This window comes from Dryobates pubescens, chromosome 2, assembly GCF_014839835.1.
Source record: "Dryobates pubescens isolate bDryPub1 chromosome 2, bDryPub1.pri, whole genome shotgun sequence".
Taxonomy (NCBI): Eukaryota; Metazoa; Chordata; class Aves; order Piciformes; family Picidae; genus Dryobates; species Dryobates pubescens.
Window position 1 is genome coordinate 46,164,917 of NC_071613.1, and position 25,134 is coordinate 46,190,050.

Here is a 25,134-nt window from a genome sequence, read left to right on the forward strand (position 1 = left end):
TTAGCAGTATCAGTGTTTTCAGATGCTGTCAACTACCAAGACCTCATTTGAAAGAGATTGAATATTTGGAAACCAAAGGTCAGAAATATCAATAGAGCAGTACACACAGCTCTGAAAACAAAGACTAAGAGTTGAAGCCTTAGAAACTGTACATGAGCTTGTCTCTTTAAAGTGAAAATGATGGCTATCATCTGGTTTATAAATTCATCATCTGAACATCTTGGAACAGTTTACAGCTAAACAGCAGAAGATGCATAGATGAATAAGAGGGGGGACACCCTAAAGATGTGGTAAAGGATCCACAAATACTTCATTAGGTAAGCTTAGCTGTGGTGCCTGGTGGTAGCTGGAGAATAAGCTCCTCTGCACTGGAGTTTCTTCTGTTCAAATGTGCCTTTTTAAAAGAAATGTGTATGGAAACCCTGTGCAACTGTCTCCTATGCTTATGCTTCAACAAAATGCAAGCAGCTTTCTGACTGCAGATTCTTGTTGCCATGTTCTGGGTCAGAAACCATTTAATCACGAGGAATATTGATGCTAAGTGAAGGACCAGAATCCTTGACGGTCAGAAGGCGCAGAGCTGCAGGGATGACGTGGGACTGCATCCATCATAATAGGGTGAACAGATAAACAGCAATAATAATGGTTAAAGTGCAGAACTATCAAGGTGGGAGAGAGCTGGAACTACAGGCGTTGATGAAGTGCTATTCACGGCAGTTTTATAACACCTTTGTGCCATGAGACTGCAAATTACAATGCTTTCTAATAATCAATGCAGCTCAATTTAAAATGCCTTGTTTAAATAACCATTTTGGGACAGTCCCCACTGTTTTCTGCATTGGAAAGCTGGTGGGTGAGTCTACTTCTAGGCTTGCCAATGGATCATATGTGCTGCCCAGCAGACTGAGACCTGCCTCCCAGGTTTGTTCACAGCAGGAACAGCGAGTCCCTCTTCAAATGTCCGGGCAACCGGCAAAAATGTGTCCAAGGTTGTGAATCCTGACTTCTGAAGCATCCTGTGCCCCATTAGTTAATCCATCTGCCCTGAAGCTTTCTCAGTCCCAGGTTCTCTCTGCTCTCAACAGTATCACATGCTTTCCAGATTGATGGCATTATTTCTTGTACCTTTATTCACTGCTGTCTCACTCTGAATCTTCTCCCTCAGGATTTAGGGAATAGTTGGGGATTTCAGATCTTTCAGATGGGGCCGTGTGGGAAGCAGGCAGGGAAATGAGGACTGGGTGGACTCTTTTTTTGTGAGCCCTGCTCTGGGAAAACATACCTGCCAAAGGGTCATGAAGGTAGTGAGGGATTTATAGATGCTACCCAGACTTCAGGAAGTCCCTGGGCATTGTCCAGCTCTGGCTGCAGCCTCTGGGCTAACAGCTGATGGGATCTATGCTGAGTGGTGAACGGGAGGTTCATGGCCCTGAGCAGTCCCTGTGTTTGTGAGGAGAGGTAAAGAATTGGAATGGGATATCTTTCATGGGTGAAATAATTGCTGAGAGTGACTCAAAGGAACAGAAAATCTGACTTTAGGATGCATTTAGCCTCTGACTCATTGCTGGGCTGAAGTCCAGAAAGACCCTTTAAAAGAGGCTGCAAATGTTGTGAGGTAAATGTCAGGGAAGGAACTAGGCAGTTCAGAGTAACCAGAAGTGCTAAAGGAGTTCCCTAAGATAAATCACCATTAACCTGCCTTCTGCAGGTGCATGCAGAAAGCGTGCACCTCATGTTGGCAGAGACAGAGCTCAATCTCTCCCTCATTCAATGGCTTCATGTGTTGCCAGCTTCAGAGCTTATCCCAAGTGCCCTGCAGAAAGACTGCATAAGACAATGTTTCTTTAAAGGTTTATTTTATTCCCCCCCCACCCCCCAACCCCCCCGCCCTCTTTCTCCAGCACTGAGGGAGGTGAGGGGCAGTGCACATCCCAGCTTCAGTTTAGGAAGGTTGCTCCAGGCTTTTGGATTATGCTGGAGCTTCTGCTTGGGACCCTGGAAGGGGAATCAGAGTTTGCAGAAGTCTGTGTTTGTAAGAACAGCAGTCCTGGATCTGGCAGAGATCCAGCCTGGATTAGTAAAACTGCAATCCTCATTTTCTTTAATCTAGCTCACATGAAACACCTGCAGACCAGCACAGACATGGTGTTTACAGGGCCTTCCCACCGTCATTTTAATTTTTCCATTTATCACTGATACCCAGGACTGGGTGAAATTCATCATTGAAAGAGTTTGTGTATTTTCATCCCATCCAGAATATGCCTCTTTTAGCAGAACAATCACACAAGTATCTCCACGAGGAACATGGATATGAATTTGATGAACTGTCTTTCTAAAAATCTCCACCTGTTGTGCTGTTTTCCTCTTAAATGCATGGAGTTGGAAAGGCACATCCTGTTAGGAATTTTCATCTAGACATTCTGGAACAAAGCAAACATTGGTTGATGACATGCTCTCCTAGTCTAGTGAGCATGGAAGGATGCTAAAATCCACCTTACCCCTTACTTTTCTGGTGTCATCCATCACTAGATGAGGAAAGTTTGTGAACCTTTTAAGGGATGTTCTAGAGCCTTTTCCTCTACACAACAGCTTGTCAGATTTGTCATGGGTCTCATGCAGAATGTCAGTTTCTACAGCTTTGCTGTAAGAGGAAAGGGCTCAACCTTCCCACTACTCATATATACCAGCTTTTCTTGCTGCTTGCCTGGCCAGAAGAAAAGCAGGCTGAGATGGAAAAGGGAGATTATGAAAGTGCACACAGCAGACATGAAGAGACTTGAGACCTGCAGAAGAACAGGAGAAGAAAAGACATATTCTCACTTATGCCCTGTAGGAGTCTAAGCAGCTCATTGCATGAACCTTTCAGTCACTGTCAGTGTGTGCATGGCCATTGCTAGTGTAAACTTACACCCAAATCCATACATAGGAATCACATCACCGCTGGAGAAATATCCCTGCTCCACAGAAATGGATTTTGTAAGTGTGTAAGAGAAGACACTGGAGAAAGAAGACTATATTAACCTCTGGAATGCAGATTATTATAAAAGTTTTCCCAGGAGCTAAGCAGTGCTTGAGAGAGCTGAGCAAAACAAAACTCAACAACAACAACAACAAGGCTGAATTATTAGCAGGAACAAATCCATGCAGCTCCCCAGATATTAACAGAGCAATGTTGATTTCTACCAGCTGCAGACGTGACCCAGGCCACAGCTCTCTGCTTTATCTCCCTTTCTGGGTGATGCTTGAAGGCTCTTCACTGGAGTTTCATCACCTTGGACCCCCTCACCAAGCATGGCCCCACATGTTTACCACAGACTGTGTATTTTGTCCTCACTTCCTCAGTGCACTGTGTCTGCCCCAAGGGGTCACAGTGTGTCGTGCTGGAGCAGGTCACAAGTGACATGCTGGCCTGTAATTGGAAATGGCACTGTGCATCCAGGAGCAACAAAAGGAAAATGCTGAAAAAGTGACTTTTTCCCACACACACATTTTGTAGTCAAAGAGTTGGAAAGTTGGAGGGCCCCAGAGCACCATGGTCACAGTAGCCCTAGGAAAAGAGAGATGCTTCTCTTCCATCTTCTACCTTCTCCATGTCAGCTTGCACTGGGGGGGACTCAAAAAGGCCTCTAAAGAAATAAAGTGAGAGCAAGGGACTTCCCCACTCTTAATCTTGCAGTTTTGAAGCATAAACACAGGAGAAGTGAAGGGCATTCTTCCTCCACCCAGCTATCCCTCAACTGCAGCCAGATCTGTTTATAGTGCTGTGCAGCTCTTCCAAGCTGATTGAAATAACTAGATTCTCAGAGACAGGGTATTTCCCTTCCCTCCAGCATTGCTGCAGGAGTCTGTCCCTGCTTGTTACTGGAGAAATTTTATAACCCTGCAAGTTGAGTCAACAGTCTTTACCCATGTCTGGAAAAAAACATCCTTGTTCTTTTAGCCCTGGGATCCTCATCTCTCAGCCCTGGGTAATTGGGATTAGCTGTTACTTATACAAACAACGCCACTTAAGTTTAGTTTGATCTCATTTCCACTCAGAAAAGAGTCTGGGGGGCTTCAAAAGTGTGCTGAGAGCCTTCCATCCCAGCTTCTTTCTGTAAAGTCAAAGCACCTACTTTAAAATCAGCGTGACTGTGCAATCAGAGCAATGGCAGAGTCCCAGTGCTTGTGTGAGCCCCAGCTACTGTGCAAAGACCTTCCAGAAATTCTCTTTCAGATGCCAAACAGGAGTAAAACCATCAAGGTCACCTCCAGTTTGATCTTGGCACATGCTGCACATTCCTCTCTTCTCTTAACTCCAGCAAGAATGTTAGCATCACTTTATAGGTGTGCTGCTTGCCTGGTACAGCGGCCCTTCCAAAACACAGTTGTGGGCTTGATCCTGCCAAGTGGAGCTAACTGTACTAAGGAAAAGGTCTTTTCTTTCTTGAATGTTGTCCGAACATATTTGAGAGAACAACACTTAGTGGTTCAAGGACCTCAGCTGTCTCCCAGTGTCCCAGCAGAGGTTTAGAGTGGAGTTACTGGGAGAGAGCTGTCAGGATAACTAACAAGGCAAGACCATGGTGCTTTTTCAGGAGCACAGTGCTTTCTCTGCTTTCAGAAAACTTTAAACCAAGATGAGGAACTTTCCTAGAAAACAAGCTCTAGTTTCAGAATGATGCAGAAGCTCTGGGGTGAGTTCCTCTGCCTTGCACCATGCAGAAGGTCAGACAAGATTATTGTAATGGTCCTGCTGGTCTTAACATCTGTGGAAGTTTGCTGCAGTTCCTTTGAATAGCTGTTCAGCTTAGTAGATGACTTTTGTTGGGGTTTTTTTGTTGTTGGCATGTTATCAGGAAAGATCAGGCTAATTGTGCATTTATCTGGAATTACAGTTATGAAGCTGCTCTAATAAGGCATTAAGTCATATCCTGAGTGATTTATAACCTGAGCCCAAATGCCCTCTGAATCCATTGGCTTCAGAGGGATTTCCTGAAAGGCAGTGAGGTACAAGGTCATTGCAGACCTGTGATCTGTCATGCTGTCATGCCCTAATGGCATGGAACCAGCACCTTCACCATGCTGGTTAGGATTTACACAAAACACCAAAAAAGTGGACCAAGAACAAATGCAATTTGTTTATGACTTTCTTATTCACACTGCATATTTATTTAACAGCTCCCAAAGTCATCTCCTTCCCCCTGCTGTGGCACCTAGATAAGTTGGGAGGAGTCTTAGGTGGCAATTCTTTTTCACTCTGCAACCTGTACTGTTAAAACTCGTTTAGTTTCCACAAAGGAGAGTAACAAGATTTTTATAGTCCCTGTGAAGTAGTTTTAACCTAGGACTCAAAAGACAAAGACTGCTGTTGAATAGCAATATTTACTTAGCACTTTAACATGCAAATCTTTTTCCATTTGGATGTGTCTTTCCTTTTGAACTGGAGGCACAAGTGCCTCCATTTGCCTGCAAAACTCTTTCTTTTTTTTTTCATCTCACACTGAATCCCCAGAAAATCCTCAAATATTCTTGCAAATCTCAAAGATATTAAGGCATTAGCCCCCCCCCTTCCTCTCCATTTAGACCTTTGAAGGCTGGTGTGACTAGAATGATTTTGGAGTTATAGCTCAGAGTCTGAATAAAAAATGAAGGGAAGCATTTGGCAATACTGTAGCCAGTACAATAACTAATTACTTATAGATTTTAGGTCACACTTGAAAAAGACAAATACTGAAATAAATGGATAATCACTTGGAGCTACCACTAACGGGTTGTTTAAATACTTTGGGTTAAATTCAGCTCTGCATCACGGCAGAGCAGCTGCCTGCACTGATGCATGCTTTGTACTGGTGCCAGGGAAAGCAGAGCTGGCCCCTTCGCTTGGATCAGAAACACTTGTAGCTCAGGCTTGTGTGCTGCACTGGATGGCTGATTGGGCCTTTATTGGACTGTGCCAGTGGGAAGAGAGTTAACCAAGCAAAGCATGACCAGCTCTGAAACTAAGCAAAAACAAAACAAAAAAAATATCTGAGAGCTCTGAGGCCAGATGCTGTCTTCCACCACGATGTTCAGCAGAAAAAGCGAAGAAATGTATCAGCAGATTTGTGGTGACACAACTGCACTCTGAGAATAGAAGACTTCAGAAGACAGGGGTGAAAATACAGTTAGTGACCCACATAGTACATGATGAGTTTGATGCTTAGACATAGCCAGCACAGTATCACAGTATAACTAAGGTTGGAAGAGACCTCGAGGATCATCGAGTCCCACCTGTCTCCACAGACCTCATGACTAGACCATGGCACCAAGTGCCACGTCCAATCTCCTCTTGAACACCTCCAGGGATGGTGACTCCACTACCTCCCTGGGCAGCCCTTTCCAATGATGAACGACTCGCTCGGTGAAGAACTTTCTCCTCACCTCGAGTCTAAACCTCCCCTGGTGCAGCTTGAGACTGTGTCCCCTTGTTCTGGTGCTGGTTGCCTGGGAGAAGAGACCAACCCCTTCCTGGCCACAACCACCTTTCAGGTAGTTGTAGAGGGCAATGAGGTCACCCCTGAGCCTCCTCTTCTCCAGGCTAAACAATCCCTCAGCCTCTCTTCACAGGGCTTGTGCTCAAGGCCTCTCACCAGCCTTGTTGCCCTTCTCTGGACACGTTCAAGTGTCTTGATGTCTTTCTTAAACTGAGGGGCCCAGAACTGGACACAGGCCTCAAGGTGCGGCATGTGCATTCAAACTTATACCTGTTTGTAATATAAGCATAGAAGTCATTCCCGTATTACAGTTGGCAATTAATGTGTGGGCTTTAGCTTTAAACAACAATCCTTGCACAGAACAACTTCTTAGCTGTGAGCCAGACAAAATCACCTTTTCCACATTTGTGGTTGGAATCTTCGCTTGTTTTGCTACAGTGGGGTGCATTATGGATGCATTCAGCATAAACTCCAGGCTTTGGAAAGCTGGAGGACTGGCTTTTAGTAAACATTTTGCTCTTCAGCATCTCTGTGTGCCTTGGTGATGCTTTGAATTGCGTGTGACGTCAGGTGAGGCTATGAAAATTATATTTAGCATCTCATCAAACTTCCCTGGTGGCCTGCAGCCTTGTCCTCCATGTCATTCTCCTGTGGTTTGACAGTAACGCCAATACTGAGACATGGCAAAGATTGGATAAGTACTCTTTATTTATTAACACACGTTCTCGACAGGATCTTTCATGATCTAAAGCTCCAAAGCAGGAAAATCTGCACCTTGCTGCAGAGCTGAGCTTTCTGGGCCTGACTGTTGTGGAAGTTGTGTTGGTGGGGGCCAAATATCTCCACATCATGGGGCTGGGAAGACAGCAGCATAAGTGCCTGCAATGGGCTGGGAGGGGTGGCATGGTTTTCATCCCTTCCCAAGGAACACCAGCTTGGAAATTGCACCTCGACTGCTTCCCTGCAGATTTTGATAAATCCTTCCAGCTGCAGCATCTCTCTTTAGTGGCTCCCTGTTCCTTCACAGTTGATAGAAACCCCAGTTTCCTCCCCAAAAGGAAAGAAGTCCCAGTTTTGTGCCATAGAGCCTCCATAAAATGTCCATCTCCTTGGAAAAGCAGGGAGAACAGTGGCAGATACATTGCAAATGATGTTTTAAGGTTCTGGAGAAGATCTGTGTCCTCAAGGGTCTTGCTAATTTAGCTCAGAAGAATATGTGAGTCAGCAAGATGGGGAGACAAACTGGTCAACCTCCCCCATCCCCCCCCAATTCTCCCACCACTTAATTTCTTTTGATCACAAGAAGTAGTCAGGAACAGGAATGGGAGCACCCAGAAACAACACCACTCCTAAGGGAAAGGATTCCTTTTCATTAATTGTATCCCTTTTATCCATGACAGTGTAATTGCATTTTGCTTAACTAAATCTTTTTAATTGGTGCTGGGAGTGAATGATAAGCGAAGCTGCACAATTCCTTAAGAGCTATTGTAGCTAGCTGTTGGGGGGCAGTGCAGGACAGGGAGTTGGGAGCCTTAAAAGCTAGGGTTGAATAGCACCAAGATGGGTATTTGGGGAGGGGGGTGGTGTGGGCTCACACCTCTACATCTCATGGGTACCCATTTTTGTAGGCACAAGAAGCTTTATTGTTGTTCACAGGCTATCCCGTGGTGACTTGTGGCACTCTTCCTGCCCCAGAGAACCTTTCCTTAAATCGGGGAAGGGGACACGTGGGGCATGAATGCCCTCCAAACCTCCTGTCCGGGGGTCCCTATGCTGGGTTTCAGCCTTCCAGTACCCACTGCTACACCTTGTGTCCAGCCCTGAAAGCAGTGAGGCTGGGGGTGAGCTGTGCAGCTGTCGCTCCTCTGTTCCCCCGCAAGGGGACACCTCTGACATGCTGTCAAAAGTTGGGGAATTGTCTTTAAAAATGTGTTTCAGCTATTAAGGGTAGAGATAAACGTGTAAAATTGTCCCACCTGCTTGGCACTCTCCCATAAACTAGCAGGTGCAAGAGACTGAATCACAAAGGTATTTTCCACTCCTGTTTTTCAAGATCCCTGTCTGGGAGGACTACTTGGCCACAGCTGCAGTTACCCAAGACTGGAAAACCATCACCGCCTGTCTGACCCCTCAGACCGAGTGCCCTGCTCTGGGGTTTCAGTTGGCGTGAGCCCTCAAGCCACGTCTCAGGATGAAACACGTCTGCGTTCTTTCCCCTTGGCACAGCTGGGGCACCAAAGAGACGCTCCGGCGGCACTAGCGGGACCTTGCGGCTGCTGCCGCACTTCCCACTCCTGGGATGCGCGGCACCCACGGTTCCCCGTGTCAGAAAACGTGAGGAAGGAGGAAAACGCTGCTGGAAGTGCAGCCTTCCCGGTGCGGCGGGGCCGGGGCAGCCCCTGAGCCAAGCCGAGTCACCGAGCCGAGCCGAGCCGAGCCGAGTCGAGTCGGCTGCTGGTGAACGGGTGGCGGCCCTTGAGCTCCCCTTAGTGTCAGGAAGGAGCATTTTTAACCAGCGGAGGTGGCCCGTGAAGCTCTCCGCGCCTTGTCCCGGCAGCTCAGTGCCGCTGGGGAAGTACCCGGGGCTCGTCCCGTCGTGCCGGTGGCAGCCCCGACAGGATATGTCCGGCCCTCGCCCTTGCTGGGAAACCTTTATTTGACACAAGCGTTGATATCACTGTAACTGGGGGCCTGGATGCACTCGTGACAGTTTCATCCAGTGGTTCTGAAAAAAAACACCTGCCTTTGCCTTTTCCTTTGCCTCTGCCTTTGCCTTCTTTTCCTTTTCCTTTTCCTTTTCCTTTTCCTTTTCCTCCTTCTCCTTCTCCTTCTCCTTCTCCTTCTCCTTCTCCTTCTCCTTCTCCTTCTCCTTCTCCTTCTCCTTCTCCTTCTCCTTCTCCTTCTCCTTCTCCTTCTCCTTCTCCTTCTCCTTCTCCTTCTCCTTCTCCTTCTCCTTCTCCTTCTCCTTCTCCTTCTCCTTCTCCTTCTCCTTCTCCTTCTCCTCCTCCTCCTCCTCCTCCTCCTCCTCCTCCTCCTCCTCCTCCTTCTCCTTCTCCTTCTCCTCCTCCTCCTTCTCCTTTTCCCTTTCCTTTTCCTTTTCCCCTTTTCCAAATGAATTGAGGGCTTTTCTTACTCTACCAAAAGCCAGCACAGCATTGAGTATGGCAGGTTGTATCAGGTGAGGGGCTGCCACAGTTATCTGTCATTTGAATTTTGTGTCAGTTCAGTGTGAATTTTTGAATCTGCTAAAATGGGACGTCAGAGTTTTACATCTGGTGCCTACACTTCTGACTCCTGCAGGAAGCAAGCATGCAGCCTCGCAGCCTCCACAGCTCCTATTAACATGCTGGAGCAGGTCTGGAGGAGGCCACAAAATTGATCAGAGGGCTGGAACAGTTCTGCTATGAGGACAGGCTGAGAGATTTTGAATTGTTCACCCTGGAGAAGAGAAAGCTCCAGGGAGACCTTATTGAAGTCTTTCAGTACTTGTTAGGGACCTATAAAAAAGATGGGGACAATCCCTTCCAACCCAAATCACTCTATGAATCTATGATTCTGTAAGTGGCAGGGGAGGAGTTTTACCCATGGTTTGTGGCAGGTGCTCCTTGCCTCCTCTAAACCAGAGCCAGGAATTATAAACACCTCTTTTCATTTTCCTGCTGTCAAAAGCACCATCATTCACTCTGGAATTTTAATTAGCTGATATTTTCCCATTATTGCTTTTATTCATTTTTCTTCGTCTTTTCTGAAGCATCTAATTTCTACAGGTATGAAATGCTTAGCTTTATACACCAGATAAGGAAGGGGGTTTTTCTGCTGAGGACAGGCTAAGAAACACTGACAGAGAAGGCAGGGGAACTGGCCAAGGTCAAAATAAGGTCTGTGCTAAACCAGCATAGTACAGCATCTAGATTTCAGGTGCTTATTTTTGCACTTTAAGCTCTGATCAGCATCCCCTCTGAAGAACATTCATAACTGCATGCTAGAGAGACCACCTGATGATTTCTGAGCATTGGCTGTCTTGGATGTATGCACTTGGAGGTTTTAGGCTCAGATTCACAACTGTACTGTGATGAAGATGAACTAGCCAGTTCAGCTGCAGTAACTGTCCATTTCTGCACGCTGATCCTGTTTTCTTTTACTGCACTGAGCTAAAGTGGACGATCTCCCCTCCTCTGTAGACTTAAAGGTCACACATGTATGAGCTACAGCAGATGAGCTGATTACAGGTAACTGGAAAACCTGTGAACTGGCTCATGTTCCTGAGCTCCAGTTGTTTCACAACAGCTGGGATGTTTCAGGTTGACTGTGAGTCTTGCAACTCTTACATATTTATGGGAAATTCAACTTTCTTTTGTCAATATTTTTATGACCTGGTGATGAGACTACAAGCACAGCCTTATGAAATTGGGGTTGCATTACAAAGAAGAGCACCACAGAGAGTAGAAGCAGGCAGCAGCTCCAAGGGCAGCCTTTGTGTCCCATCAATTGCACTCCACCCCAGCATCTTCACTGTGGGAGCAGTTGTTCACACCCCAGTCAGGCTTTGAACACTCGGTAATGGAATATTCATGCCCACTGCAATTCACATCATCAAGCCAAATTTGTCCACTACCTTAGGAAGAGAAATTAAACAGAAAGAAACAAAAAACTGTCAGACAAAAGAAAGAGGAATGTGAAGTTTCTTTGTCTGAAGAGACCTAAGGTGGATAGCAGGCATGTGTTGGGCTGTACAATTAGCTCCTTGGAAATAAAGCCTTTGGGAGCAGCTCAAATAGCAGTTGAGATGCAGCTCCTTTGTCACCCTTGGGATGAGCTGGCCCTTTGAGGGCATCCTCTTTTCTCTCCTTCCACTTATGTAGAAGACCTTTCTGTGTGCTTTCTGGGTGCGTATAACCTCCTGTACACGGGGAGATGGAGGGCTGTAATAGACTCACCTGCTGAAGCTGTGAAGGCAGAGGTCGCATAGCTGTATCCCAGCATTCGGCAGACCACGTTGGCGTCTTGGATGCTCCAGCCATCATCACATATTGTTCCCCAGGACCCCTGGTGAAAGATTTCCACGCGGCCTCTTCTGCCCCCTTCCGCAATTCGGATAATACCACTGTACCTGTGTGATGCTTCAGAGGAGAAGAAATAACCCTACTAGTTACACAGGCATGAGGAAAGAAAAAACACATTGAAAGACAGAAGCAGTGATCACTCAGACTGGACAAATGAAGGGCAATGAAGCTGATGAAGGGCCTGGAGGGCAAGACTTATGAGGAGCGGCTGACAGAACTGGGTCTGTTTAGTCTGGAGAAGAGGAGGCTGAGGGGAGACCTTATTGCTCTCAACAGCTACCCAAAAGGAGCTTGTGGTGAGGTGGAAGTCAATCTCTTCATCCTAACAGCAAATCACAGAACAAGAAGCAACGGCCTCAAATTGTGCCAGAGGAGGTTTAATTTGAATATTAGGAAAAAAATCTTTACTGAAAGAGTGGTTGGGCATCAGAATAGGCTGCCCAAGGAGGCAGTGGAACCACTGTCCCTGGAGGTGGTCAAAAAATGTGTAGACATGACACTTTGGGACATGGTTTAATGGCCATGGTGGCAATAAGTCAATGTTTGGACTTGATCTTAGAGGTCTTTTGCAACTAAAACAATTCTGTGATTCTGTGAAATGTTCCCGTCTCTACAGCTGTAGCCAGGGTGGGACCAGAAGTTACTACTATTTACAATCCAAACAATTCAAGCCCCTCTCCTAGGTTTGGAGATGCCAGGCTGCATCTTAGATCATAGACCTTTTGGTTCTGTCAGCTGTGCTACTGGTTAACCAATATGTGCAGGGGCGAATGTTGGTCCTGATCTCAGATAGCTTTGACGCCAGAAGATAAGAGAGAGAAGAAGAAACAAAAATCCAGTACCTTCTCCCTTTTCACCTTTGCTTCCTTTTGCTCCTGGGGAACCTGTTCCAAATTAAAAAAAAAAGAAGAAAAAAAGAAAAGGGAAAAAAAAATAAGGCAAATATTTGACATCTGCTTGAGAGAAAAATTTAGTTATTAACTTTTTCTGAATATCTGGGTGAGTCAGAGATATGAGGGCTCCATCCCATCATGGCATGGATCCACTAAAGTGCTTAAGGAAAAATGACAGGAAAAGTAGGATAACATATAGTGCTCCTAACATGACCACTGACTTGCAGGAAGTATATTTTATTACCACTACTACCTGTTAAATGACACCTCTGATAGCCTTTAGGCTCTACAGAAGTGGGCATGGTATCTCCCAAAGTACTTGGCAGGAAGTTCTATATTGTGGGGATTGCTCTCCAGGCGCTGCTGTGGAAAAACCAGAAAGCCACTTACAACAGTTCGCCATGTTTCTGTGTGGCATTCTGGTCTTGAAGGTAGGAGTATTTGGAAAAAGGAAAACCAAAGAGTGAGCTTTTCCCCGAGAAGCTACCTCCACAAAGCACACGTTGCTGTCTCCTTCTGGGAACCAAGAGATGGGACCCACCTGGAGGGCAGTCCCCAACCTGGGGTCACCTGTCACACTTCTCCTTTCCTTCAGAGGCAAAGCTCCGCAAGAGGAGAGCATGGAGGAGCACCACATGGGCTCCAGTTTATTTTATTTCTGAGGACTCTCACACTATTCTGGGTGAGCAATTAAAAGAAAGATCATCTGGAGCAATTAAAAGAAAAACCCTTTTGAACTATTTTTGTGTTCTACAAATGGAAAGACGCAATTAAATCACCCTGTGATTCTGTGTGCCTGACTGCCACATTTCTGTGGGATTTACCCCAGCAGTGTGGTATGCTGCAGGATGTCCCTGTACAAAACAAAGAGGAATATGGATTGTTCCAGTTTTCTGTGAGATAGGGATTTGAGAAAGTCTAATGCATTTGTTTACTTGAATGTCTTCTAGCACACTTCCCAAGGTGTAAATGTGACACTCTTCACATTCATCTTCTGAGAAGACTGGTCTGTCTATTGAGTTCCTCCAAACGATCTCTGTAAACATGCCCTGGAGCAGCTTGTACCTGTCTAGGATGTACAGTCCCAAACTCCAATGCACCATCAGCTCCACAGACCACGTGGCAAACACCCTTACCAGTGGACCCATGGTCTCCTTTGGCTCCCTTTGCTCCTGGTTCTCCTTTTGGTCCCCGAATGCCGTAATCACCCTTGCTTCCTTTTTCACCAGCTTGGCCTGGGATTCCTGGGTGGAAAACAAGAAAGTCATTGCCTTCATTGTTTCCCAAGGGAAAAGGTTGATGGGTGGTTCACACTGATGCAGAGAAGTGGATGGTGGCATTTAAAGTGCATTGCATCATCAGAGTAAGTCATGCTGTCAAAGGTTTACCTTCTGGGCCCTGGGCTCCCTTTGTTCCCTTTTGCCCTGGAGGACCTAAGATAATAAAACAAACAAGCATGTAAGACAAGTATTTATAAAAGCTTATGCAAACTAATATTTATGATGGATTGCCACTTGTCTAGTGAGTGTCTTTCTGTTATACTCAGTGCAGACCTCACCAGAAAAATAGTACAGGCAGTGGAGGATTGTCTTCTCCTGAAGCAGATCAACTTCTGATCATTTCTTTCATATCCTAAACTCCACTAATGCGATCCAGATGGATCTTCACTGTCTGAATAGAGAGCCTAGACAGGTGCCTAAGACATATGCAAGCACATAATCTTAAGCCAGGTGACTCTTGTCCCTATCATTCAAGTATCTAGGAGTGCAGAAGAGTGCAGCACTTGGACCTTTGTCACTTCCTGATGGGGATGAGAGGTTGCATGCACTATATAAATTCAGGGTTAAGAACATTGATTCAAGAGAAACACACCAGAATAGGGTTGTACTGTAGAATGTTTCCTTATTGTTCAGGTGCCTGGGATAGAGAGGTGGTCTTCTTCAGAAGGAAGGTCAAAGAAAAGGCCTAGGTTATGTGCTCTAAGCTGGCCTTTGAATACATCTCTCCTTGCAATGGTACAGAGGCCAGAACAGATGCTTGCTAGTGAATATCCTTCCCCATCAGGTTTACAGCCAGTAAAATTTGTCTTTAGCCCCATGATAGGGAGGCTGTTCTTTGACTGATCTTAAGCTGCCACACTGATGAAGACAACATCTCCCCCTCCTGCATGTTGCAGGTGGTTGAAATAACCCCGTCAGTGAGTAGCTACCCGCCACAGCAGTCTCATAGATGCCCAGGCCCATCATGGCATCCTGGGATGCACAGGGGCTCTCAAGAACAGAACTCAACAATTTTGCTGTTGCAGATCCAGTTCCATTCTCTGAATGATGTGTGTTGTTGACCCCAGACTATTTTACTCTCCTTTACCTGTTTCTCCTCTGTCTCCCTTTTCACCTCTGAGTCCTGCAGTGCCTGGCTCTCCTAAAGTAAAATAAAATAAAATAAAATAAAATAAAGTAAAGTAAAGTAAAAGAAAAGAAAATAAAATAGAAGAAAAGGAAATAGAAGAAAAGAAAAGAGAAGAAAAGAGAAGAAAAGAGAAGAGAAGAGAAGAGAAAAGAAAAGAAAAGAAAAGAAAAGAAAAGAAAAGAAAAGAAAAGAAAAGAAAAGAAAAGAAAAGAAAAGAAAAGAAAAGAGAAAAGAAAAGAAAAGAAAAGAAAAGAAAAGAAAAGAAAAGAAAAGAAAAGAAAAGAAAAGAAAAGAAAAGAAAATAAAAGAAAAGAAAGAAAAGAAAAGAAAATAAAAGAAAATAAAAGAAAAGAAAAGAAAAAAGTAAAGAAGAGAGAAGAAAAGAAAAGAGAAGAAAAGAGAAGAAAAAAGAAAAGAAAAGAAAAGAAAAGAAAAGAAGAAAAAAGAAAAGAAAAGAAAAGAGAAAAGAAAAGAAAAGAGAAAAGAAAAGAAAAGAGAAAAGAAAAGAAAAGGTGAATCTGTCACACAAAGCAAGGTCAGAGTAGGAGGTCAGTGAGCTATGGGTTTGAGCAGTGCTGTACCTGGACTACCAATAGGCCCTTGGTCCCCCTTCTCCCCTTTCTGACCAGCTCTGCCTTCAGGGCCAGGAATTCCCACAGGTCCACGTTGTCCAATTTCACCTTGAGGTTGAGCAAACACAGCACATGTGAAATGTAACACAACATATGAAATAATAAAATAAAATAAAAGATAGCTCAGTCACCAGCCCTTATAAAGGCAAAACAAATGCTGGGTTGCTCTGAACTGCAGTCCCCCAACCCCTGCAGAACTAATTGTAGCAATGCAGTGGGTGGTGGTCTGGAGTGAAAGGCAGTGCAAACCCATGTCCTCAAGACTGTCAGCCTTGAAAGACAATAGTGCTTTCCTATAAGAGCAGCACATTTTTGCCCTTGCATGTGCACACATCAGAAAGGGGGACATGGTCCTCCATGGTACCAGGACTCTTCTTTCCCTCTCATGCAGAAGGGGTCCAGATGAGAGAGCCAAGGTTGTGGGATAGGTTTGTTGACATGGGTTCTTCTTCTATTCATAATTTTCTCTTGCCCATACTTGTATCTAGCCTGGCTGCAGTTTTTCTTGTCATGAAGCACTGTCTAAAGAGATTGGTCTTGTGTCTCTAGAAGAAACTGCACCTTCTGTACTTCTTACCTGTCTCTCCTTTTTGTCCAGGACGTCCAGGCTCCCCCACGCTACCTGTAACACACATCCTATCATCAGTGATAACAAGCCTTAGCCAAATCCTTCAGCTAGAACAGCCCTCCACCATGGCATGCACGTGCTGGTGGAGGGTTGCACTGTGACAGCCGCACTTACCGTTGAAACCTGGCAGTCCAGGGACTCCTTGTGGTCCCTGAGGACCCATGAGTCCACGGGGTCCAGGGTCACCCTTCTTGCCCATTTCGCCTTTCTGTCCTTGGATGCCTACCAAACAGCACAGCACAGCACATATATATAAATTCAAAGAACCACGTTTGTTGCCTCTGCAGTCAGTGGAGCACCTCTACCTAGCTGCAGTACTAGCAGAGTTTGGCCTCACACCTGCATTTACCAAACAGATGTGTTTCCATAAAGCTGTAGGAGAACACTGCTGGATGGCATCTCAAAAGCCCGTCTGAATGACCTCTGACTCTGCCAGCTGGTCTGGCCAGATGTTTGACCTGCTTTTATAGACTTGCAGTAGTGCCATGACACCTCCCCAGTCACTCCCCTACCAATAGAATGTGTTCGTTAGTTAAATATCCTTTACTGCAGTTTGAACTCTTCCCTTCTGCTAGCCACAGTGGAGATGTCAGACAGTGTATTCCACTCCTTTTCTTACAAGAAACTTCCACATCCTCCCTTAGCCCTCTCTTCTCTGAAGAGGTGACCAGCATGCTCCAAAATAGCTGAGTTACCTGAAAGTGCCTCATTTGAAGACCGACATAGAATCACAGAACCATAGAATGGCAGGGGTTGGAATGGACTTCCAGAGATCATCAAGTCCATTTTTCTGCTCCAGAATTATCCCAAAGTCCTCACCTTTTAGTATTCCTCCTACTTTCACTTTTCTCCTCTGGAGCAACTTGTGCTTATGAGCACACTGGAGCATGGGGAACTAATGGAAGATCTGAGGAAGTTCTAATCAACCTGTCCAACTTCCTCCTTGGTCTACATCACATGTATTTGCTTTCTTTTGATGTCCTGGTTTCAGCCTTTTCCCACTAGCTGCAGTCTGCGCGGGATCACCAGATACAGCTCTCCAGGAGGTACCCACTAATGAGATACCCACTAATACATTTCACATGGGAGAAACATCATGGTGCATTACTCTTCTACTTAAGGCATATAAAAATCAGGCTTATATAAGATGTGAAGTTCTCAGAAATAGACCTTACTAAAGTGAGGACTAACGTTCAGATGCTTGCGCATATAACTTATCCTTTGTGCATGCACCTTTGGTCACCGCTGAGGCCAATCTTCAGCTGGCAGGCACCAGCACAACCACTTGAATAAAGTCTGTGGAGCTAAGCTGAGTGTGTGGCTGGGCAGGGGCCAGCTGTCCTCCAGCCAAGTTCAGCTCATGGGGATCTTTGGGGAGATCTCTCCTGAAAATACACTGAACTCTGATGCATAATAATGGTGCTTGGCAGGAGGTGCTGTTTCAATGCTGTAAATGTAGCCAGGAAGATATGAAAACATGATTTTTAAAAAACATATTAATTTTTTCTTCTTCAGAAAAGTTCATCAGTGCAGCCAAGAACTAGGAGTGGATGAAATACAGACCTGACCTAGCAAGAGCTGCATCTTAGATCATCATCGTAGGATCATAGAAATTCTGATTTCTCTGGACATTGCCTAGTCCAACCTCTCCTCAAAGTGAAGCCAACATTAGATAAGGACTTACTACATCCTAACAGTCTGGAGATATTTATCTCCTGCAGCAGGTGTAGTTCTGGCCAAAATCCCCAAACACTCAGAGCAGCAGCTTGTGCATGGTTGAGGAGGGGACTACTTGCACCTAGCTCATTCCTGAGTCTGGGTCATCATTTCCCCAAGGACGGGATGGCTAAGTTCCCAAGTCTGTCACTGTTTGTTTCACACAAAGTTCAGCCCACCACAGCCCTATAGAATAAGGACTGGGGAGGTCTTCTTGAGTTGCTCCAAAATAATTCAGACAGCAGGACCTGCTATGTCTGGGCAGAAAGCCCAGCTATCTACTGGTTGTGAGATGCATGCCCTTTCTTGTCTCACACAGGGATTTGGAATTGTTATTGCAGATAATAACCAGGTACAGTTACTCTGTCACTGCTGAGCTTTTGTGGTGGGATAGTGGTGAGAAGGCAGAGCCAAAATACTCCTCCACAGCGACCACTGACCTCTGTGGGAGCACTTGGACAAACTGATGCTCTAGAGGGATCAGTCAAAAGGTACAGCAGGTCTCTTCATGACCAGGGCAAAGCCTCTTACAGGGAAGGGGGTGAAAAGGACCAAAAAAACAATTTACCAACATACCCTGTGGACCAGGTTCTCCTTTGCGTCCAGGAGGCCCTGAAACAAATATTTAATGGATATTTTTCAGTAGTCAGCACTCTGTGGGGAACATACCAGAACAGACTTGATAGGTCTATGCTGAAGACATCACCCTTTTAGTGGGCACCCAAACCCCAAGTCTACAAAGTTATGGCAGGGTAGAGCAGCCTGGAACTGCACATGAAGCTGCAGCAGGATCCAGGGGGCATGCACAGGGCTGTGATTCAGTTTCCCCAGGTGTGTCCAGCTCCCCAACCAGGGGATCTGGATCCAGTGTTCAACTTTGGGCACTGGAGCATCACTAACTGACAGGAAGACCAAATCTTGCCCTAGTTATTTGTTCATCTGAACTTAGCCAATGGTGCAGAGGAAGCAGCTCACCCCGCTGTACAGCCAACATAGAGAAAAGGGAGCCATACCTGCAACCAAGGTGATGTTGTTCATCATCATCATCAGATTTGCATTACTGCTTTTAATAATGGTGATTTCCTCTTCTAAGCTTTTCCGCCAGTTTTCTTCATGACCCATGCTCAGTTTGCTGGCAAAGGAACTCTGCAGAATCTCCTCTCTATAGGTGGTGTTTTGCTCTTGAAGTTGCAATATCTCTCTCTGCATTTTGATCACTGAGGAAGCAAAAGGCCCATGTAGTGAATATTCCCTGCCCAACCCAGCTGGGAAATGCCTCTTGGACAGAGCATCAACTCAGCACCCACAGAGGATGCCAAGGATTGAATACCCCCTCTCTGTGCTCTGAGGAGGTGGTTTTCATGGGCTAGTCCTTGCTGCAGCTAGGACTGCAGCTGAGAGTGCTTCTGCAAACACAAAGCACATATATGGGGGCAGGGAATGGTTTCCTGCAGCAGTCGCTTTGACTTGCGGTGCACGGAGGAGGTCTGTACTCCTCAGAAGTTTCCTATGTGTGTGCTCATCCCTGCTCTTCTGCACCCCTCAAGAGCACCCAGCAAAGCTGCCTTGTGATGTGAAGCCTGCAGTAAGGCTGCAGCATTACCTTTGTACATCAGCAGCCCCTGGGCAGCCGTCAGCAGCAGCAGGTAGACTCCAAGGGCTGCCAGAGGACAGCGTGCGGATGGCTTTCTTTGGCTTCGAGGCTCTAAAAATGAACAGAAGTAGGGCAGACATCCTCTCACATCTCTCTCGCTGCAAGCTGTACTCACTTCCAGCCATTTCAGTCTTGACCATAGCACATCAGCAGTGTTCTCCATCAATGAGGAGCAGAAAGGTCCCTCTGCAATATGGGCAGACGCTGCAAGGAAGGCAGGCTGCCTTCCGCTCACCCAGGCTTTGCATTGCAGCTCACTTGGCAATTTTCTCCTTAGCCACTTAGACCAAATTACTTCCATCAAGACTTATTCCAGCCTATAACAGTATGAATGTAGTAATTCACTTTCTGAATCAATAAACTTCCTGTTTCCATCCCTTTTAGCTGTCCCAGGCTGCCATTCCACTGAGGATTCCTCACAGCACATGTCCTTCCCATCCAGAGCTCTGCATACACACAATTACAGTATCACAGTATCACAGTATAGCTAAGGTTGGAAGAGACCCCAAGGATCATCAAGTCCAACCTGTCTCGACAGACCTCATGACTAGACCATGGCACCAAGTGCCACGTCCAATCTCCTCTTGAACACCTCCAGGGACAGCGACTCCACCACCTCCCTGGGCAGCCCATTCCAATGGCGAACGACTCGCTCAGTGAAGAACTTTCTCCTCACTTCGAGTCTAAACCTCCCCTGGCACAGCTTGAGACTGTGTCCCCTTGTTCTGGTGCTGGTTGCCTGGGAGAAGAGACCAACCCCCTCCTGTCTACAATTACCTTTCAGGTAGTTGTAGAGGGCAATGAGGTCACCCCTGATCCTTCTCTTCTCCAGGCTAAACAATCCCAGCTCCCTCAGCCTCTCCTCATAGGGCTTATGCTCAAGGCCTCTCACCAGCCTTGTTGCCCTTCTCTGGACACGCTCAAGTGTCTCAATGTCCTTAAACTGAGGGGCCCAGAACTGGACACAGAATTCCAACAAGGATGCATGTATGCATCAAAAGGAATGAAAACAGTAATAAACTGAGCTGCAGAACAAATGAAAGAAGTCACAGAATCACCAAGGTTGGAAGAGACCTCAAGGATCACCAAGTCCAACCTGTCACCACAGACCCCATGACTAAACCATGACACCAAGTGCCACATCCAATCCCCTCTTGAACACCTCCAGGCAGGGGGACTCCACCACCTCCCTGGGCAGCCCATTCCAATGGCTACAAATCATCACCACTAAATGCAAAATAAATTAACTGCTTTGCCAAATTTTAGCCTTTAGGGAGAGAAAAAAAACAAGTATTTGAGAAACATTAATAACTATTTCAAACATTCAGTAAGTTACTCTTAACTGAGGTGGCTTTTTTCCAAGTAATGTGATCAGGAGTTTGAAGCCTTGGTTTTGGAAGGGTACAATGATCTAATTAGTTTTACAATAGAATGGTCTGGTCAGCGATGAACTATTTATATTCAGCTAAAAATTCATAAACTTACTTTTTTGTTTGTTTTTAATTGGATCTGTGACTTCAGTATCTTAAGAAAAGAAAGTTTTACTCACTGAAATTAAACATTTTCTAAAGCAGGGAAAAAAAAAATACATTTTTTTCTTTGTAACGCTCAGCAGCAGCTTTTGGCTAGAAAGGACATTTTTCACATGCTTCTTTTTTTCTTTTTAATGACAGTTAATCACTGTAAAAAGCAATTAATATGCAGTATAAATACAGTATTTCATTTTTACATGCTGCTTTCTTCACGGACCAGATAAAATCCCTCTCAATCTAGTTAATAAAAAGAAATCTTACCACTGATCTGAAAGGTTGTGGTAGCAGCTGAGGAAAGCCCAGGCTTGTCTGAAATATTGCAAGAGTTCATATCACTCACATTTCCATCTTCCATGTATCTGTCTTTGATTTTCATGACAAATTTTTTGTGGCTAATCTAAAGTCTTGTCAGATTATGGACAGTAACGATCTGAAGGGACTTCCTATCTGCCTTCTGATTTGATATGCTTTCTGATATGTTTTCCCTATCTGCTCAGTTTTTATAGACTTGTGAGAACTCTGATGTGGTAATTTGAACAGTTCCTCAAAAAATCCCACAGCTAAGATGTTCAGCTTCTCTTGTGTGTTCTCTTGGGGACACCGTGTCCACAGAGCCTCAGGAAGGATCCTGCAGGAGGCTTAACCTCTGCACATTAGTGGGCTTGGTCATGAGGTGGCCATTTTGCTCCTAACACAAGCAAACCTTTTCATGTAGTTGAGAAGATCCTGGGTTCAACATCATCTTGGAGATCTATCCTCTGTGAGGGGAGTGAAGCACTGTGTGGTAGTGAAAAACATTAACTTGCACCAAGATGACAACTTAGTGATGCTGCATGACTGAAGTGCAAGAAAGGAAACAATCAGGAGAAGCTGTAAAGATGAGCAAATGATGGTAGGATAGAGGATGACGAAGTACCAATGGATTTGGGGTGTAATGGAGAAGAAACTCTTGCAGCCTCTTTTGCTAAGGGTCTCTCCAAGCACTTGCTTCCTCTCTGTCCTGTTTTCCACACACACGGACACAGTTCCTACCACCTCGTCGCTTCTTTGCTCACATCATGCCTGCACACCTCAGTGTAGCATTAAGCACTTTGGCATCTCCATTCGTGCTGGGGTTGATTTTGATTTTGCAAAGTGAAGTGACTCATCCAAGCCCAAGGGCAACAGCCATTGGTAGGCACCAGGCAAAGTCCTTTGCACCCATGTTGCCACCACCTCATGCTGCCCTCTATGAGATGCAGAGCAGTCCCCATCAGACAGTCTTCCCCTGGGCTGTGAGTCCCTGCTCATCTGCAGTGCTGCTGGGGCCTCCCCACTTTGCATGGCCACAGAAGAAAGTGTGGTGTAAGCTTCAGGTAGACATGAGCTGGAAATCCTCACTGTGACAGCCCAGTGCAGAATGAAGCCCTCTCTTCTGCACCTGATGTACAGATCTCTTAAAGGCTTAACCAAATATAGATGTGGATTTTGAAATGCACTTCTGTGTTCTCCTTTCAAATGTGCTTGTGCAGCTGTGACATGGTTTAGCACCATCAGGGAGAGGAATCCCCTGTTATCATATGTGCTGCTACACACTGGTTAAGAATTGATCATTTGCTTTGTTGTGAATTATGATGATTTGGAAGGTTCCCACCCATCAGCTGAGCCATAGGAACTACCTGTGCATCCCTTCTCTTTATGGCATTGCGTCCTTACTGGGGTAAAGCCTCATATCCAATCTATTTCTGATGGTTTGTGTGGTTCAGGTGACCACCCTGCTCAATCCTGAAGCCATCTGCTCCTGCTGGGCCAGGTGATGAGTTGGACATGACAGTGTTTGTATTACCAATAGAATGTTTATGGGGATGGATGCAATTCAGGTGAACTCAGAGAACAGGTTTACAATAGAGAGGCTTTTAACAACACTTCAAGGCAAATCCATGTTACTTCAAGACTATTGAAGAGAAGCTGGCAGCTGTAGTTTTCAAGAGGCCTTCTAAAGGGCAAAAAATGCAATGAGATCTTTGTGCCCTCCTTCCCTGAGAAAGAAGTTCAGAGGTATGTTTTCCCACCTCTTATGAACATGCTGTGGTTGTGCTATTTTCAATATCCCAAGTGACAGGGGTGCAAAAGCAGTGGTAGAGAGCCTTGATTTTAATAGTCCTGATCTGCATTGCTTCAGGGTGTAAAATCCAATTGTTCACTTAGCTACTTTGGGCAGGTTGACAGAAAAGTCATGATCCCACCCAGCTTTGCTATGGTTGCCTACCCAGCTGCTCAAACTTCATTCTCCCCTAATCTCTAGCCCCATGCAGCTCTGTGTGCTGCCACATTCCCACCTGTCAGGTGAGCATCTGGCTCTCTAGAAGTGAAGCATGGTGGTGTATTTCCACTTGTATGATGGTCTCTGCAAAGAGGTGACAGATTTTCCTGTGCTTGTGGTGCCAGGGGTCTTGGCCACGTTGTGGGTGTCAGAGATCATGCACCAACATGCTCACTCAACATTAGTGTGTGTTTGCTGCTGCCACCCCCACCCTGCTTTCGTTTCTCACTGCACCACTCACTGTCTACAGCAATGAATTGACCCTGATTGTGCAATCAGGGTTACTAAATCAGAAAAGAAAAAAAGAAAAGAAACTGCTGATTCAGTGCAGTCTCCTTAGGTTGAAGGTTTGCTGAAACAATGGGATTATTAATAGAATAGCAGTTTACAGTACATTATGGGGCATGTCTGCTGGGCCATCAGCCTCACCCTCCATGCTCTCTGTTGGGAGGTCCTGGTCCCTCTCCCTCCTGCTGCTCATCCTACCTCCCATGAAATGCTCTGCCAGTATCTTAGGGAAGAGCCCAAATTCCTGTGGCTCAAGTCTTCCCTTCCTGTGCTCTGATTTCAGTAGCTTGTGTCAGGCAGCAGTTGCTCCTCATGCTCTCATTACAACAGTGCACCACATCTGAACCAAGTTTTATAAACAGACTCAAAGTCATGGGCCTTGGGGCAACTTCTGGTGGAGGGAAAAGAAATGTTTGGTCCCTGGCTATCCCTGACACCTTTCTTATCTCCTTCACCATTGTTGTCATCTTCAGGTGTACAGCACCACTAAGAGCTCATGGCAGATCAAAGACATGTAAGATGAAACTCTGACCTGGCACTAGCTAAACACAGTGGTTCCCAGCAACGATACTGCCAGGGAGCCTGGATAGATATTTGCCTCCTCAGGATAAACATTCATCCTGAAAGAACTGAATTTGTGACTCTCTTAATTTATTTTTTTCCCCAAGTGAGAAGCTATCTGAGCTCAGAGAAGATAATGCTTGATCTAGATCTCTACCCCTTATGCAAACACCTGCACTCATGTTTCTGTAGAAGGGCTTCAAAACCCCAAACCCCAATCCCACCCACAGACCACACTGCCCTCCCACAGAAACAAGGAGGTTTCTGGTTTGACCTGGGACACAGCCCACAGATGCACACTGCAAATCCATCAGTGACCAGAGCTGTACAATTGCCTCTGCTGTGGTAGATTTGTCTGAAAACTAGCTTGGGGTGTTGGGATTTTGTTGTTTTTAATTTTTTTTCTACTTTACCTATTTTTCTGTTCTCTTTTTTAAAATGAACAAGGTTGGTGAATTGTGACATACCAGTCATCTTCTGTGATGGATCGACCCTGGGCATCAGCCAACCACCCACAACCCACCTGCTCACTCAGCTCTCTTTCCCACAAAATGAGAAGAGAAGAGAAGGGAGGTGAGAAGACTCCTGGGTCAATATAATGACAGTTTAATAGGGAAAGCAAAAGTTGCACTTGTAAGCAAAGCAGAAAGAGGAATTGATTCTCTACTTCCCATCATCAGGCAACCATTTCCTGGGAAGTAGGGCCTCAGCATGCATGATTGTTATTTGGGCTGACAAAGGAACTAACCACAAATATATCTTCTTCTTTCCCTGAGTTTTTATTGCCAAGCTCAATGTTGTAAGGGGTCTGTGGTCTGTTTGGGTCACCTGCCCTTGCTGTGAACCCTCCCAGCCACTTGCCCACCCCCAGTCTCTTCACAGCTGTACAAGCACTGCTCATCGATAGCCAAGCAATCAGTGTGTAATCAACACTTTCAGCCACAAATCCAAAGCACAACACCCTACCGTGTTGGGCTGCTGGGGAGAACATTGCCTCCATC

The 25,134-nt window shown here is 45.6% G+C and overlaps 1 protein-coding gene across 1 annotated transcript; it reads right to left on the reverse strand.

Annotated features, from left to right (window-relative positions):
- Window positions 1-10,790: 10,790 nt before the first annotated feature.
- Window positions 10,791-21,468, reverse strand: MARCO (macrophage receptor with collagenous structure). The gene is made up of 14 exons (XM_054173522.1): window positions 21,244-21,468; window positions 19,400-19,501; window positions 18,810-19,013; window positions 18,373-18,408; window positions 16,195-16,302; window positions 16,030-16,074; window positions 15,402-15,500; window positions 14,779-14,832; window positions 13,800-13,844; window positions 13,548-13,655; window positions 12,361-12,402; window positions 11,597-11,600; window positions 11,393-11,565; window positions 10,791-11,070 (listed from the first exon to the last, which is right to left on the reverse strand). The coding sequence occupies exons 1-14, from the start codon at window positions 21,356-21,358 to the stop codon at window positions 10,940-10,942; spliced, it is 1,266 nt and encodes a 421-aa protein (XP_054029497.1). The 5' UTR covers window positions 21,359-21,468; the 3' UTR covers window positions 10,791-10,939.
- Between the last annotated feature and the right edge of the window lie 3,666 nt (window positions 21,469-25,134).

Coding starts and splice junctions, on each gene's coding strand:
- MARCO (XM_054173522.1), bottom strand. CDS start 21,358: ATGAAAATCAAAGACAGATACATGGAAGATGGAAATGTGAGTGATATG. Junction 16,075..16,194: donor TGGACTGCCAGGTTTCAACG/GTAAGTGCGGCT, acceptor TGTGTGTTACAG/GTAGCGTGGGGGAGCCTGGA. Junction 13,845..14,778: donor GGGAGACAGAGGAGAAACAG/GTAAAGGAGAGT, acceptor TTATTATCTTAG/GTCCTCCAGGGCAAAAGGGA.